Genomic DNA, 14,041 nt, shown 5'->3' with positions numbered 1-14,041 from the left:
GGCCTCCCCTGCTCCCTGCTCTGCCCATCCAGCTCAGCCTCCTCCTCCGCGCTCCGCTTTCTCGCTAACCCCTGGCTCCCGGTCCTGACTACGTCCAGGTATCCGGGCCCTAACCTGCTCCCTGCCGTCCTCTTGTGGTCTCAGGCTCGCCGGCACCGCCGGCCCCTGCTCCTCCCACCTCCGCTTCCCAGACCCGCCCCGCGGCGTCCTGCTGTTCCCTCCCAGCTGAGCAGGACCCCGCTTATACCACTGCGGACCCAACCTCTGAGGGTCACGGCTCCTTCCACCCGACACCAACTTGTAGGGCGACTGCCAGTTTTCAGGGGTGCTGGGGGGAGAAGCTGTGCCCGGTCCCCAGGTAAGGGGTTGGGTCCCAGGAGAGACCAGGGCGTTGCCCTGTTTACCAACTAGACAATGTGAGGGGCCTCCTCTCTGCTGCCACCACGTGAAAGCTCCACTCCGGCATGGTTTCCCCCTTTTTTCTTAAAATTCTCTTATTTGCAGTGCTTTGCAGTTAATTGATTGGAAATGTTGGAGGGAGGGGGTGGGAGGCTCCGATTGGGATAAATTGCCTCCCATCCTAGACTACGGAGCAATTTCTAATTGGCCCCAGGCTGCTGACTTAAGGAAGCTCATTTGGGCTGGCATGGGCCTGCATTCATTAACACCTCATCTTTCAGGAAAATGCAGAAATCTTGTCCTGCAAACCTCCCCCTCCCAGCTTCAGGACAGAGAGAGGGGCCGTCCAAACCTTGGGATGACCTGGTGACCCCTCTCCCAGCACGCTGGCAGAAGCGGTGGCCTGGAAGCCAGGACAGCCGTGGCCCACCTCTCTCCAGCGGGCCTGGCCGCCCAGACAAGGCCGCAGCGCCCTAAGGCCTGAGGAAATCAGGGAGCCTGCAGGTTGCAGTGGGCCTGGAGGACGCACAGCTGGAGGGAAGGGGCCTGACAGAGGGCTGGGGAGGGGGTGAGGGGCTTTCCAAGCTGACTCGGCGCTTTCCCCACGTGAACTGAAGTTGACCAAGCTTCCTTTCCTGGATCTGCCACCAGTCCAGGGGGCGGGAGGAGACCTGCCCCACACAGCAGAGGCACTGAAGTGGGCCTGGGGGGTCTCGTGTCTTGGGCGCCCCCGATGCTCCAAGGCCGCTGACAGTCCTGCCCAGCCCGGCTCCTCTCAGCCGCTGGTCCAGGGAAGGCCCTCTGACAGGGAAGGGCAGCCCCGACAAGCTTCCCGTACCCCTGAAGCAGCGCCCCCATTCTGCAGAAGAGGAAGCAGAGACCTAGCGACCTTGGGAAACACAGCTAAGTCAGTCGGTGGGGGGCAAGTGAGAGGCCAAGTGTCTCAAATGGGGGGAGGACCCGTGTGTGGAATCTGGGACCACGAGGGCCCATCCCCCGCGGTGGCAAGATCTGCGTCCCCAGCTCTGGCACCTGGCAGCCCTCAGCCAGAGCTTCTGCCTGTGATCAGGCACTGGCCCTGCCTTCCCCCGTGGAGTCAGGAGGTGTGGATGGCCCAGGACGCGGCCAGCAGGAGTTACGTCAAGGCTTTAATCCCCCGGAGCGCGGCCCGTGGGGTGGCCGGGGGTGGCTTCTGCCCACGGCTAGTGGAGCCTCCCCAGCCCCCAGTCCACGGCAGACAAACAGGAGGGGCCCAGCCTTCCTGGCCAGGGGTCCTGGGAGGAGAAGGGCTGGAAGAAAGCAGGGGCCATGCAGGCTTTCCCGCCCTTCCCCCACCCCCGATAAAAATAGTCCTTGTGCCCCAGGCCCTCCCCACCCGCCCCTCAGTCACGGCCAAGTTCCAGCTCAGCTCCTGTTCCTGCTCCCTGGGGCTCTGTTCCCAGAAGGTCTCAGGGCGCGGCTGGGCCTGGGGCCTGGCGAGCAGATGCCCCTGCCCACCCCCGGGGGCCGGGTGGAGGCTCAGCCTCCTGAGGGACGGCAGAGACGCAGCTGGCTCCTCAGGCTCCAGGGTAGGAGGGCTGGGGTGGCACGTACGGGGGAGGAGCTGTAAGCCAAGGAGATGGAGTGAGGGTCGGGGCGGCCCAAGAGGGTGGGAAGGAACCCCGACCCAGGCTGCCAGACCCCCAGGGCGGATCCAGCAGGAGGCGGGGCCCACTCACCTGCAGGGTTGTAGACAGGGGGTCCCGCCGGGTAGAGTGGATACTGGGGTGCAGGACCGCTGGGTGGGTACATGAAGCCAGGCTGTGGGGGTGCGGGGCCGGCTTTGGGGTCCTGGGGGTATGGGTACACTGGCTGCACAGGGACGCCTGTCATGGGGATCTCCTGGCCTGGTTGGGGGACAAGGACCAGCACTCAGGGCACCGCCTCCATGGGACGCCGCCCCCGCCCCTCTGGCCCAGGGGGTCCTGCTGCCTCTGCCCCCAGACCCCACTTGGCCGAGTCCAGCAGGGCGCCCGGAGGTGGCCCCTGCTGGTTGGTCTGGGCTCAGCAGTGTGCCCGCTCAGGGTTTCAGAGACCTCCCGGGCCAGACAGCACTAGCCTGGGGGGTGTCCAACCTGGGCCAGGATATGGCCGCCCCAGCCTAGCAGAGCTGCCCCCGAGGGATCCTCCCACACTGACCCCCACACGAGGTCACCGCTCCCACACCCACCAGGCCTGGGCCTGTGTGCAGGCACACGTCTTTTGCACATGGAGCACACCCAATGCCGCTCAGGCTCCAGGCCCAGCCGGTGTGCCTCCTGAGAGCCTCGTGCACGCGCATGGCACACGGCGCAGGCATACCCGTGTACTAGGGCTCACACGTTTCCCCACGCTCCTGCTTCTGGGGTGACAGGCAGGCAGGTGTGTGTCCAGAGGGGCCCGCTGCTGCCAACCACACCGCCTGACCTCTGGTGCCCACCGAGGGCGCCCCCAGCCCTTCCTGCGCAGACGGACAGGGGGACGCACCTTCGAACGGGCTCTGCAGCTGCTGTCGCCGGCGGTAGAGGTAGCAGCAGGAGCAGAGGAAGCAGCAGATGGTGGTGGCAACCACGGCCACGAAGAGGATCACGGCCGAGGCGATGCCCGCTATGGTCTTGGGACTTGGACAAAGAACAGGTCTCCTCACCTTCCAGCCTCACCCAGGGAGTCCTCGCCACGCCGACCGCCATGCTGGCTTGGACCCCCGGCCAGATGAGACGCGGGGCGAGACGCGGGGCTCTGCCCACCCCGCTGGGGAGAGCTTCCGGACCGCGCTTCCCCGAAGGCTGGGTGGCCTCCTGGGCAGTGGCCTCCCTGCAGGGGCTGCAGCGTGCACCCAAGTCCACGACTGAACCGCCTGGACTGCAACCCAGGAGGCCTGATGAGCCCCTGGGAAAAGACCCAGAACTCCTTTCTCAAACCCTGCTCGGTCAGCGCCTCCCCAGACGTGTTCCGTATGTCAGCGCCCCCTCCTCCCAAAACAAGTCTGAAAGCCCCTTTTGTGCACCCCACTTCGTGAGGAGGAAACAGTGACCCACCCGGGACCTGTCTTCCCCGAGACCACACAGCTGGTGAGCGGCGGACCTGGGGATCGGACCAGTCAGGCCTTCCGGCCGGAGCGCCACTGGGCCCGGGGCTGCCTCTGCCCCTGCCCTGCGCAGGCCCGGGCGGGGGGAGGGCCCGGTCCAGCCCGCGATGACCACATGACGGTCACCGACCGGCCCCTCCAGGAGCTCCTGCGCGCGGGAGCGCCGGCCCCGCTTCGGGCCCAGGCAGGGTGTGGGCTGCGAGCGCGGAGGGGCGGGGGGAGGAGGGCCGGCGCCCACCTGAAGGCCAGGCAGTGCTTCTGCTGCCTTTCCGTGATGAGCAGGCTTAGGTCCCGGCAACAGTACCGCTGGTAGCAGGTCCCGCAGCAGAAGGTGAAGAACTCGCAGTTGAAGCCCGGATGCCAGGAGCCATTCCGGTCCAGGTACCACAGGCAGTCCTCGCCAGCCAGAGCTGCGGGCAGCGGCGGAGGTGCCCAGTGGCCACCGGGCCGGGTCTCGGGCCGCCCCAGCCCCACTCCACTACCCGGAGCTCCACCCTGGTCCCTGCGCCCGGAGGCCTCGGCCTCGACCCCCAGGCTCAGGCCCCCCGCCCAGCCCCCGCCCCTCCCCCGGACCCCGAAACGCCCAGGCTCCGCCGGGATCTCCCGGACGCCCCCGGGCCGCGCGCCGAGGCCTCCCGCCGCGCCCCGCGACCCCGGCCCTTACCCAGGGGCGCCCCCAGCACCAGGAGCGCGACCGCGGCGAGCGGCGCGGCCCCGCGGAGCCCGGCGGGCGGCATGGCGCGGCGCGGCGAGCGGCGCGGGCGCGGGGCGCACAGGACGACGCCGCCGCCCAGCTCCGCGGGCCGGCGCGCCCGCCGGCTCCTCTCCGCCTGCTCGGGGCGGGGCTCGCAGGCCTGCGCGGACCCCGCCCCCGCGCCCCCCCACCGGGCTCCGCCCCGGCCACGCCCCTCGCGGGGGTCCGGGTCCGAGCCGCCCCACGGCCCGCCCCGCGCCGGCGGCCGCTGGGCCCTGCTGCGGAGGGCCTCCTGGCCCTCGGCCCGCTCGCTGCCTCGTCCCGTCGGCGTCCCCGCCCCCAGAAGCCCTGCTCCTGGTGCCACTTCCGAGCGCTCAGGCGCAGGGGCCACCCCTGACGCAGGACCTCCTCTGCCCAGCGTCCAGCAGGACGTCCTGCGGCGGCGGCGGGGAGGAGAGTGGGGGGCCGGGAGTCACCCCGCCCCCACTCCAGGACACAGGCGCCCATTGAGAGGCCGCTCAGAGCAGCTTTGTCCCCGTGGGCCCGGAGACTTGGACCCTGCCAGCTGCGCTGGCTCCCTGAGTGCCCCTGCCCCCTCCGAGTGGCCGGCGCTGGCGTGCGCCAGTCTAGGGCCTCCCAGTACGGATGGCAGGCCGCGGGGGCCACCTGGGCCCGTCCAGTCGGACGCCCTTGGCAATGGAAACTCCCTTTCTCCACGGAGCAGCCCCACAGAGAGACTGCGGTAGTGCAGAGCATAGGGGGCCCCCGCCCCCCGGGATCATAGTCTCCTTGCAAGTTTGTCGGTGGCTGTGCCCCTGCTCTGGGGGCACCTGACCAGGAACGTGCAGGGGCCTAAGCTGGGGAGAAAATCCAAGGCCCCCTTAAGCCCCTCTGTGTGCAGCTCTCAGGGCGCTCGGAGAGGCCCCTCCTTTGGGGCTCCCCGGAACCCCATGAGCTAAATCAAGCTCACTGGTGTTATCAGTTCATTTTATAGACATAAGCTGGGACTCAGGGGAGTTCAAAGATTTGTTCAGGTAATAGAGCCTAGAAGTGGGAGAGGCACTCTCAATCCAAGTGGCTCCAACCTGTTGAGTGGGTGAAGGTGTCTGCAAATGGTATATCCTGTAAGGGTTAATGTCCAAAATATACAAAGAACTCAGACAACTCAACATCAAAAAAAAAAAAGCCCACAGAAGACTTGACTAGATATTTTCCCAAAGAAGACATATAGATGGACAATAGGCACATGAAAAGGTGCTCAGCATCACGAAGCATCAGGGAAATGCAATTCAAAACCACAATGAGGTGTCACCTCACACCTGTCAGAAAGACTGTCCTCAAAGAGACAACAAACAACAGCTTTGTTGGTGAGGATGCAGGGAAAAGGTTCACACCCTGGAGCACCGTTAGTGGGATGTGAATTGGTGTGGGCGCTGGAAAACAGTATGGAGGTGACAAAAAACAAAAGAATTAGCACATATTTCGGCAGTCCCACTCCTGGATATAAATTCAAATTCACTAATTTTGAAAGACATATTTCAAAAGACATATGCACCCTTCCACTCACTGCAACATTATTCACAATAGTCAAGATATGGAAGCAACCGAAGTGTCCATCAACAGATGAATGGATAAAGAAGTGTACAGATATACAATGGAATGCTACTAAGCCATACAAACGACTTCTCTAGCAGTTCAGTTGTTTAGACTCTGTACTCCCAATGCAGGAGGCCCAGGTTCGATCCCTAGTCAGGGAATTAGGTCCCACGTGCTGCAGCTAACTAAATAAATATTTTTTAAAAAGAACAAAATGTTGCCATTTCCAACAGCAGGCTGGACCTGGAGGGTATTATTCTAAGTTAAACAAGTCAGAGAAAAACCAGTAGTGTATGATATTACATATGTGTAATCTAAAAAAACAAAACCAAAAATCCCAAATGAGCAAACATGAAACAAAAATAGAGCTGTAGATACAGAGAACCAATAGGCGGTGAGCACGCACAAACCGCCAGTTAGGCCAGGCACGCGGGCTGCGGTGTGCCGCACGCTCAGTGCGATGAACGCGGCGGCGAGTCCTACAGAGAAGTCGTCAACAGAGCAAGGTCTGGGGCTCCCCGGCGCTCAGTGGTAAAGAGTCCAGCTGCCAGTGCAGGAGACACGGGTTCAATCCCCGATCCGGAAAGAGCCCACATGCGCGGAGCCACGAAGCCCATGAGCCACGACTGCGGAGCCCTGGAGCCCATGCTTCGCAACAGGAGGAGCCGCCGCAGTGAGAAGCTGAGCCCGACAGCTAGAGCGCAGCCCCACTCTCCCCAGCCAGAGAGAAGTCTGCCCAGCAACGACGACCCAGCACAGCCGAAAATAAATCTTAAACAGAGTGGAGTCTCAAGTGCCCATCACGAGGATTCGAGGATTCGTCAGTCCTGGCGCTCCCACCCCCGGCAGCAGATGGCGAGTGTCTCCGACATCGAGGTGTGGAGGCCCAGCAGAACCTGAGCGGGCTGGGAAGGGCGGCGGGGGCAGGCGCAGCCCTGTCCTGGGCCCGTGGGTGCTGGCACCCAGCCAGAGAGCAGAGGCCAGGAGAGGGCCTGCTCCCGCCCCAGGACGTGGCTGCTCATCTGGTGGGGGCAGGGGGAGTGGATGTCTGTCCTGACGAAGGACGAAGCCATAAATGCCGCAGAGACGGACGGGCGGAGAGAGCCCCACTCCCTACACCCAGCAGCGCGGCCGCTCCGTGAGTGCAGGGACCCTGTGGCCCCCAGCCCTCACTGCGGAGGCTCGGCTGGCAGATGGAGGGCTGTCTCTTCCTGTGCCCGTGGACGTGCCCACCCAAACCCAGAGCCCATCTGACGGGGGTCCTTTCCAGCATCTCTTCTCTTTGTGCCTTTGGGTCCTCTTTCCTTAGGAAACAAAACCTCAAGTCTCTCCTATTAAAATGAAACAAAACAAAGCAAAGCAAAACAAAACCACACGATTCCCCAAACCCTCCCTTTCCAGCTGTGTGTCTGCTTTTCGCCCTTTTTTCTCCACCTAGTTCTCCTTAAAACTTACACACCTGGTTCCAGCTCGCCAGGACAGCAGTGATTTTCTAACTGAAAAATTCTAGGAAAACTTTTCAGCGCGGATGATGGGAGGTGATCGGACAGGTCAGAGGGGAGAACAGGCAGCGGGCGGGGATGGTGCTCCTCAGCCCAGAGGGCTGAGGCCAGTGCTGCCGCCACGACCAGCCTGCGCCTGCGTGCTGAGCCAGGCCCTGGGCTGGGGGAGAGGGAGGGGGAGGCTTGGGCAGGAAGGCTGGGGGCCTGGGGAGGGGGCTGTACAGGCCTGCAGGCCTGGAGGGGCTTCCCCGCACCTTCTGCGGGCCAAGACAACAGCAGCATCCTCGCCTCCACCAGCTGGTCTCCTGGCCCCGGGGGCAGCCAGGCCTGTCCCTGGACCAGAGGGGTCGGGGTGTGGAGGATGATGACACCGGCGATTCCGCAGGTGAGCGTGTGCCAGCGTACCCACGAGGGCACCGGGGCTGGAAGAATTTGCCCTGTTCCCGGGCTGGGTTTGGACCTCTGTGACTTCAAAGCCCAAGCCGGTCCATCGTCCTTCTGCCTCTTCCAGATCAGGTCTGAACTGCTCTGAGCCGGGCCTGGCGTGCAGGGCCGGTCCGTGGGCAGAGCTCGGGGTGGGAAGCCGGGCCAGCAGGGGCGGGAGGAGCGGGACGGTGACCTAGTTTGGGCCTGGCCCGGGGCTTTGGCCGCAGCGTCTGCTGAGTCATCCCGCGGCCGGGCTGAGTGGCCGGCTGGGCCTCCGCCCACCCGACGCTCCTCTCCAGGTCAGGGCGGACCCAATGGCATCCCCGGGTCCCCCTACCTCCCGGGGCCCTGGGCCCTGGGGCTTCCACCCCAGAGGCTCCTGCCCCCCTCACCAGCTGGCCCTGGTCTGAGGGGCGCCCCCCTGAGATGGCGGCCAGGCCCTCTTCAGGAGAGCCCCGTGGACACCCTGCCCTCCTCCTCCTCCGTGGGCCTCTGTCCACCCAGCTCCTGCAGAGAGAACACACACCCTTTCCTCTGATAGTCTCATTACACTGAAGGAACAGGCTCTCACTGGCCCAAGATAAACACACGTTCCTCCTCCATCAGGAGGCGTTCCTGGTGTCCAGCCTGACTCGTGGTTGCTGTGGACAGAAGGCTGTCCCTGCGTCAGTCCTTCGGGGCAGGGGCCGTGGGGGCGGCCTGGCCGCTGCCCCAGCTCTGGGCAGGAGGGCACTGAGTGCCGGCGTCCGGCCCTCTGCAGGGCCCGGGGGGTCTGGGCTGAACCCCGGCAGCCTCAGGCCATGGTGGGGGCAGCCCCGCAGGTGGGGTCGGGGGGGGAGCCAGGTCACCTTCAGGTGGCACCTTCCTGGGACTGCGGCCGGGCCAGCTGGGCAGGGCGGGGGCCAACGAGCGCTATTTTGGGAGCCGAGGCGAAGAGACGAGGAGGCGCTGTTTGCAGCTCTTCTGTCTGTGCCCACTCCCTCTCCTGGGAGGTCTGTGGATATGGGCATCCGCCCGCACGGACCCTTCCCACCGAGCTCTATTTTCAGCTGAGACCCGCGTGAACCACATGCGAGGCAGGGACGGTGGTCTTCCTTGTGAGGCTGGCTGTGTAGGGCTGAGCTCGGGTGCTGAGGCTGGGGGTGCGCTGGGGGCTCGGCTCCTCACCACCCCACGCCACTGGGCACGAGGCGGCTGTGTCGGAGTCTGAAGCCCCGGTGCACGGCTCCCCAGGATGGACCTGGTCACGTCTGCTCACCCTACGTGGCCCTGGGGAGGGAGAGCAGGGCTGGGATGGGGGGCGGGCAGCCCGGAACCTCCGGCGGGAAGAGGAGCCTGGCTCTGCAGGCCGGAGAGGGGCCCGTGGGTCTCAGCTTCCAAACTTGTAAGTGCAGGGGGTTCAGTCAGACCCCCTAGAACTGCAGGTCAGCCGGCTGGGGGGCTCTGGTCCTCTCTCTGTTCAGTGGGACAAGATTTGCAGGAGGGCCCTGGCAGGGCCTGGGTGGACCGGCCTCCTGCCCAGCGGGTGAGCTCAAGGTCAGGAAGGGGAACCAGGCTGAGGAGGGACGCAGCCACAAATCCAGGGGGCAAGAAACGCCACACCTCTTTCCTTTCTGTCACCTGAGGTCAGACAGTCTCTCCTCCCAGCTGGCGAGCAGTTCAGGCTGTGGTCCCTACAGTTTACTCCCCTGCCTGCCAGGGTCACACGGTCTCAGGACCTCACACAGTGCGAACTCGGGGGTAGGGGGGCTCTGTCGAGGGCTTGGGGGCCTGCAGGTCCAGCAGCCTTGGCTTGTGCAACCCAGGCACAGGAACCTTCCAGGGAACCCTGGTGCCCAGTCAGTGTCGGGCCCGCAGACTTCTGCCCCCTTCCTTCTTCTGGGAGCCCTCTTCCTCCTCTCGCCCTCCGTCGCTTCCCCTAAGACCCTGGACCTAACCTTAGTTCACTCAGGGTTTTAAGCTAGCATCCGGAGGCAGGTTATCCTCAAAGAGTTCTGCTTTCCCCCTGCAAAAGCAACTAAGGCAAGGAAATGCAAAGAACTCGGCCAAGTTCCCAGAACAAGTGGAAGGGCAAAAACCTAGTGAAAGCAGATTAGTACAACTTGCAGCGGGATGCAAATCCCCCGGAAAACCTCCGCTCATCAGGTGGAAGGCAGGCGGGACTCTGGAGCCATCCCTGCCAAGGCTCCCCAAGGCCCTTAATTCAGCAGCAGCAGGTGTGAGGTGAGCTGAGTCACTCTAACCCAGGGAGTCAGGGAGACCACCCCACAGAGCTCCGAGCAGCTGGAGGCGGGGAGAGGACACCCTCCCGGCCTGGGCCTGCGGCCCGGAGTCCAGCCCCCTTCACCTGCAGCCGCAGCCCTGAGGCAGGGTGAGTTCTCTGAGGAGGCAGGACCAGAGGGCGGTGCTTCCAGCCCTGACTCTGCATCTCTGCATCTCCACCTGCAAACGGCATGGACACAGGCCCCTGCTCTGCACAGGCTGACCCTGGAACAACACGGGTCTCCTCTGCACAGCTCAACGCTGCAGGCTTTCTCCACCAGTAACTACAGGGCCACCCCTCCCCTTGTCCCGCATTGGCTGTCTCGGATGCAGAGAACCTAGGGCCGCCTCTAAGTTCTATGTGGGCTTCTGACTGCCCCTAATTCCCCTCACCATGGTCAAGGGTCCTTGGCAGAGGATCTAGATGAGGTCACAGGTGACACAGAGTAGCCCTGATGTCGCAGGCTCTGACAGGTGGGCGGCTGTCAGCCACCGCCCCCACCCGGCCCCCGAGAGAACCGCCTCTGCCCTCCTCCTCTCTGGCAGCAGGCACTCAACCCAGACCTGATTCATCTGGTCGTGTCCCCATGCCCCCTGTGCCGCTGCTCATCCCCAGCTGGACTGGCTCCTGGCGGAAGGGGCCCTGCATGTGAGAGGGACTTGGTACTTGCTGGAACACCATGGAGACGGGAGCCAGGAGCTGGCTGTGTGTTCCCATCTCCTTCGTGACCACGGGGCCGCTGGGCGTCTTCCAAGTACAGGCCCCTTTAAGCTTCCAAAGCAGGGTCCTGTCTGCCTGAGTCCCCCAGCTCTTCGAGCCTCTCTCCTCGACCCGACCTGAGTCCACCGCTCGGCCTTCCCACTGCAGATGCGCCGCCTCTGCCACGCAGTCCCAGCTGGGCAGCAGAGCGCTAGGGCCCGCTGCCCAGCACAGAAAGGCCAGGGTGGCCCAATGGGGCTCCGGGCACCGTGCCGTGCCCCCAGCCTCAGTCTACATGGGGGTTTTGTAGAGACGCGGGGACCGTTCCGGCCACGCCGCCGGTTACTGGCACAGGAGCGTGAGTGTGGCTCTCTACGCTCTGGACTCCTGGGTGTTTTCACAAGCACTCTTGTCAGCCGGCATCTTTGAGAACAAGCTTACACTGAGGTTCTGCCCATGTTTGCTCTGGTAGAGATGCTTGGATTGTAAGTTAACAGCCTTCCCAGAGACTCCCTATTACCTGAGAACCTGATCAGCGTCCCCCTCCTTGTCCAGAACTTACTTCCGTAAATGGTCTCAAACCATCTTCTGGAAGACAAGGCGTGAACAGACCCCTCATCGGCCACTTACGAGACGGGGCCCGAGGACAGAGGCCCTGGGCACGCCACGGACCGCCGCCAGGCTCCTCTGCGCTCAGAGCTGGTGGCCAGGCGCCCTTTGCTTCCCTATGCTCTTGATTTACCATGTCCGGATTTTATCTGGTCTGTTAGTAACATCAGACACTGAGGCCCGTTTGGCATCGCGTGTTCTGGTCAACTTCGTCCTCCACGTCTAGTGACCTGTGGGCCGGCGCTCGGGGCAGGACAGGGGCTGGACTCTTACGTCCTTCCCGGCTCCCAGTGTGATCGCCACCTCCCTCTCCTCCCACCGAGCTCCGTGAGGCCGTGTCCTGGCCGCCCTCCTCCAGGGCCAGGGGGCCTGGAGGACCTCAGCCAAGGGTGCCTATTCTCGACTTCTCACCTTGAACCTCAAGTCCTTCTAACCAGGTAGCCCCCCCGCCCCTGCCACGGAAGCTAGTTCTCTTTGGCCAAAGAGACAGACACGAAGGGGGAGCCAGAGGCTCAGTTCTCGTCAGGACCACTGGCCTCCGGGAGGCCTTCTCCACTCCGCGCCGAGGGGATGCAGCCCCCGAACGCTCTTCCTCGTCACAGAAGAGACACGTGTGCACCTGCTGTAGAGGCGAATGGTAAACAGGAAGGGCCTGTATGTCAAGGGCTCCGGGGAATGCAGCGGGAGAGGCTGGGGCCGGGCCGGCAGCCCTGCTGGGAACCTGCCCCTCTGGCTTCCCACTGGGGGGAAGGTGGGCGCTGACCAGCAGGCACACCTGATGGCTCTGAGTCCGAGGCTCCCACACCAGCCCCGGGGCCCCTCCCTGAGAACACGGCACCTTCACTCGTGTGCCAGCCCTGCCGTGAGACCACCGCCTTGAGGACCCTGCGCAGCTATTCAACACGGCACTGGCGTGGGCACGACCAGGAAAGGGGGCGCAGGGCCACTGGCTCCCTCCCAGGCACTGAGCACACAGCTCCGTCTCTCGGAGGCTCTTCCCGGGGGGCTCAGCCGCAGAGCCCGCAGGGCTGTGCCCGGCCTCCCCTCCCCTTGCCGCTCCTCTGAGCGACAGGAGGCAGTGCTGACACCCGAGAGCATGCAGGCTGCACTCGTCTGTAAAGATCACTTTACTCTCCTAGAAAAATACACATTGCAAACGTGGGGGCCACAAGGTCCCACCATAGAGGTTCCTGAGGGAGAGGGACAGCCTTGGTGTCAGGCTGTATGTGGGGCGTGTGTGCAAGAGGCATGTTAAATACGGTTGGGGGAGGTGGACTTTTAAAAAAATTTTTCCACTTTTTTTTTTTCTAAAAAAAGGAAAACCGAATTGCCATCTGTCTGGCTAACCTCGTGTGCGTGCATGTACGAGGAACAGCGTCGGGGAGGGGCTGTCATGCAATGAGGCAAAACCAAGACGGCCTCCTTGGATGGGGACTCTCAGGGTTGCAGGAGGAATGGGGTCCCTGGGGGGCTCCCCCCGGTCCCGAGACTGGTGCATCCGCGGGGGAGGGCAGGAAGCCCACTTCTCTGCGAGGGGAGTCGGAGCTGAACATGTCCGACGGCCTTTGAAACACCAGGTCTGTCCTAGAAGAAGGCGGTCGTGACTTTGTGTGCTCCAGCGGTGGGGCTACAACCATGAACACTATCACTCCAGGCAGCGTGTTCTGGCCTGGCCGGCAGAGTGGGCACGGCGGGGAGGAGCCGGAAGGCCGCCGGTGCTCCAGCACACGCCCTGCGAGGCACAGGCCGCCAGGCCAGGACGGTCCGCGTTGCCCTGAGGCCGCTCCTGCAGGCTGAGAAGAGTGAGTCCCGAGGCCAGGAAGGGCTGCACGCCGGGCGCCTGGGCGGGGGGCTCTCAGATGCCGATGGCCTGCAGCACCCGCCTCTCGCTGTCGCTGAGGTGGCCCGAAAACACCGCATAGCAGGGCTGCTGGGCGAACTGGCAGAGGAAGTCCGTGAGGTAGGCCTAGAGGGCGGGAGGCAACGCCTGCAGCTCTGGCCCTCAGGAGAGAGCCCGCCCCCAGGGCCCAGCCTCCGCTCTGGCCAGGTTCAATCCAGAGGCGGAGCGCCACAGGCACTTCCCAGGAGCACACCTCACATGCTACCCTGAGGACGTGCCACTCAGGACCGACAACACAGCTGCAGGAAGCTGGATTGCAGCAATGGGGCGAACCTGAGGGGCAGAGAGCCCCCCAACCTCAGCCCTGCTGGCTGAGCCAGACAGAATGAACCAGGAGGCACCGGGGGTGAGGGGGCACGGGGGGAGCAGGGGGGGCACTGGGGGGGAGGGGGCACGGGGGGGAGCAGGGGGGGCACCAGGCGTGAGGGGGCACGGGGGGAGCAGGGGGGGCACCGGGGGGAGCAGGGTGGGCACCGGGGGTGAGGGGGCACGGGGGGAGCGGGGGGGCACCGGGGGGAGGGGGCACCGAGGGGCACCGGGCGTGAGGGGGCACGGGGGGAGCAGGGGGGGCACCGGGCGTGAGGGGGCACGGGGGGAGCAGGGGGGGCACCGGGGGGGAGGGGGCATGGGGGAAGGGGCACCGGGCGTGAGGGGGCACGGGGGGAGCAGGGTGGGCACCAGGGGGGAGGGGGCATGGGGGGAAGGGGCACTGAGGGGGAGCGGGGGGGGATGGGGGGCACCGGGGGGAGGGAGGGGGGCACCGGGGGGGAGGGGGCATGGGGGGAAGGGGCACTGAGGGGGAGCGGGGGGGGATGGGGGGCACCGGGGGGAGGGAGGGGGGCACCGG

General features: G+C 64.6%; 2 protein-coding genes across 21 annotated transcripts in view; both read right to left on the bottom strand.

The window, feature by feature from the left end:
* Positions 1-1,530: 1,530 nt before the first annotated feature.
* SHISA4 (shisa family member 4) lies at positions 1,531-4,303 on the bottom strand. Of its 3 annotated transcripts, none has more exons than XM_081487296.1 (5): positions 4,170-4,303; positions 3,744-3,915; positions 2,905-3,306; positions 2,118-2,285; positions 1,531-2,002 (listed from the first exon to the last, which is right to left on the bottom strand). In XM_081487296.1, exons 1-5 carry the CDS (start codon positions 4,240-4,242, stop codon positions 1,918-1,920), a joined length of 900 nt encoding a protein of 299 aa, XP_081343422.1. In that variant the 5' UTR covers positions 4,243-4,303; the 3' UTR covers positions 1,531-1,917. The 3 variants fall into 3 exon arrangements, with proteins under 3 accessions (XP_081343422.1, XP_081343423.1, XP_081343424.1); XM_081487297.1 differs by having other exon boundaries at positions 2,905-3,240; XM_081487298.1 differs by having other exon boundaries at positions 2,905-3,038.
* An 8,100-nt stretch (positions 4,304-12,403) lies between these two features.
* Positions 12,404-14,041, bottom strand: part of IPO9 (importin 9) — a 37,943-nt gene continuing 36,305 nt past the window's right edge. For all 18 annotated transcript variants that reach the window (XM_081487288.1, XM_081487291.1, XM_081487289.1 and 15 more), the window contains one exon: positions 12,404-13,260. In XM_081487288.1, coding sequence (XP_081343414.1) covers positions 13,150-13,260 — 111 coding nt within the window. In that variant the 3' untranslated portion in view covers positions 12,404-13,149. The remainder of the gene's footprint in view (positions 13,261-14,041) is intronic.

The sequence above is a fragment of the Giraffa tippelskirchi genome, chromosome 5 (assembly GCF_054371585.1).
Source record: "Giraffa tippelskirchi isolate mGirTip1 chromosome 5, T2T-mGirTip1v1.2.pri, whole genome shotgun sequence".
NCBI classification, from domain to species: Eukaryota; Metazoa; Chordata; class Mammalia; order Artiodactyla; family Giraffidae; genus Giraffa; species Giraffa tippelskirchi.
This window is presented reverse-complemented; position numbering and strand designations above follow the sequence as displayed.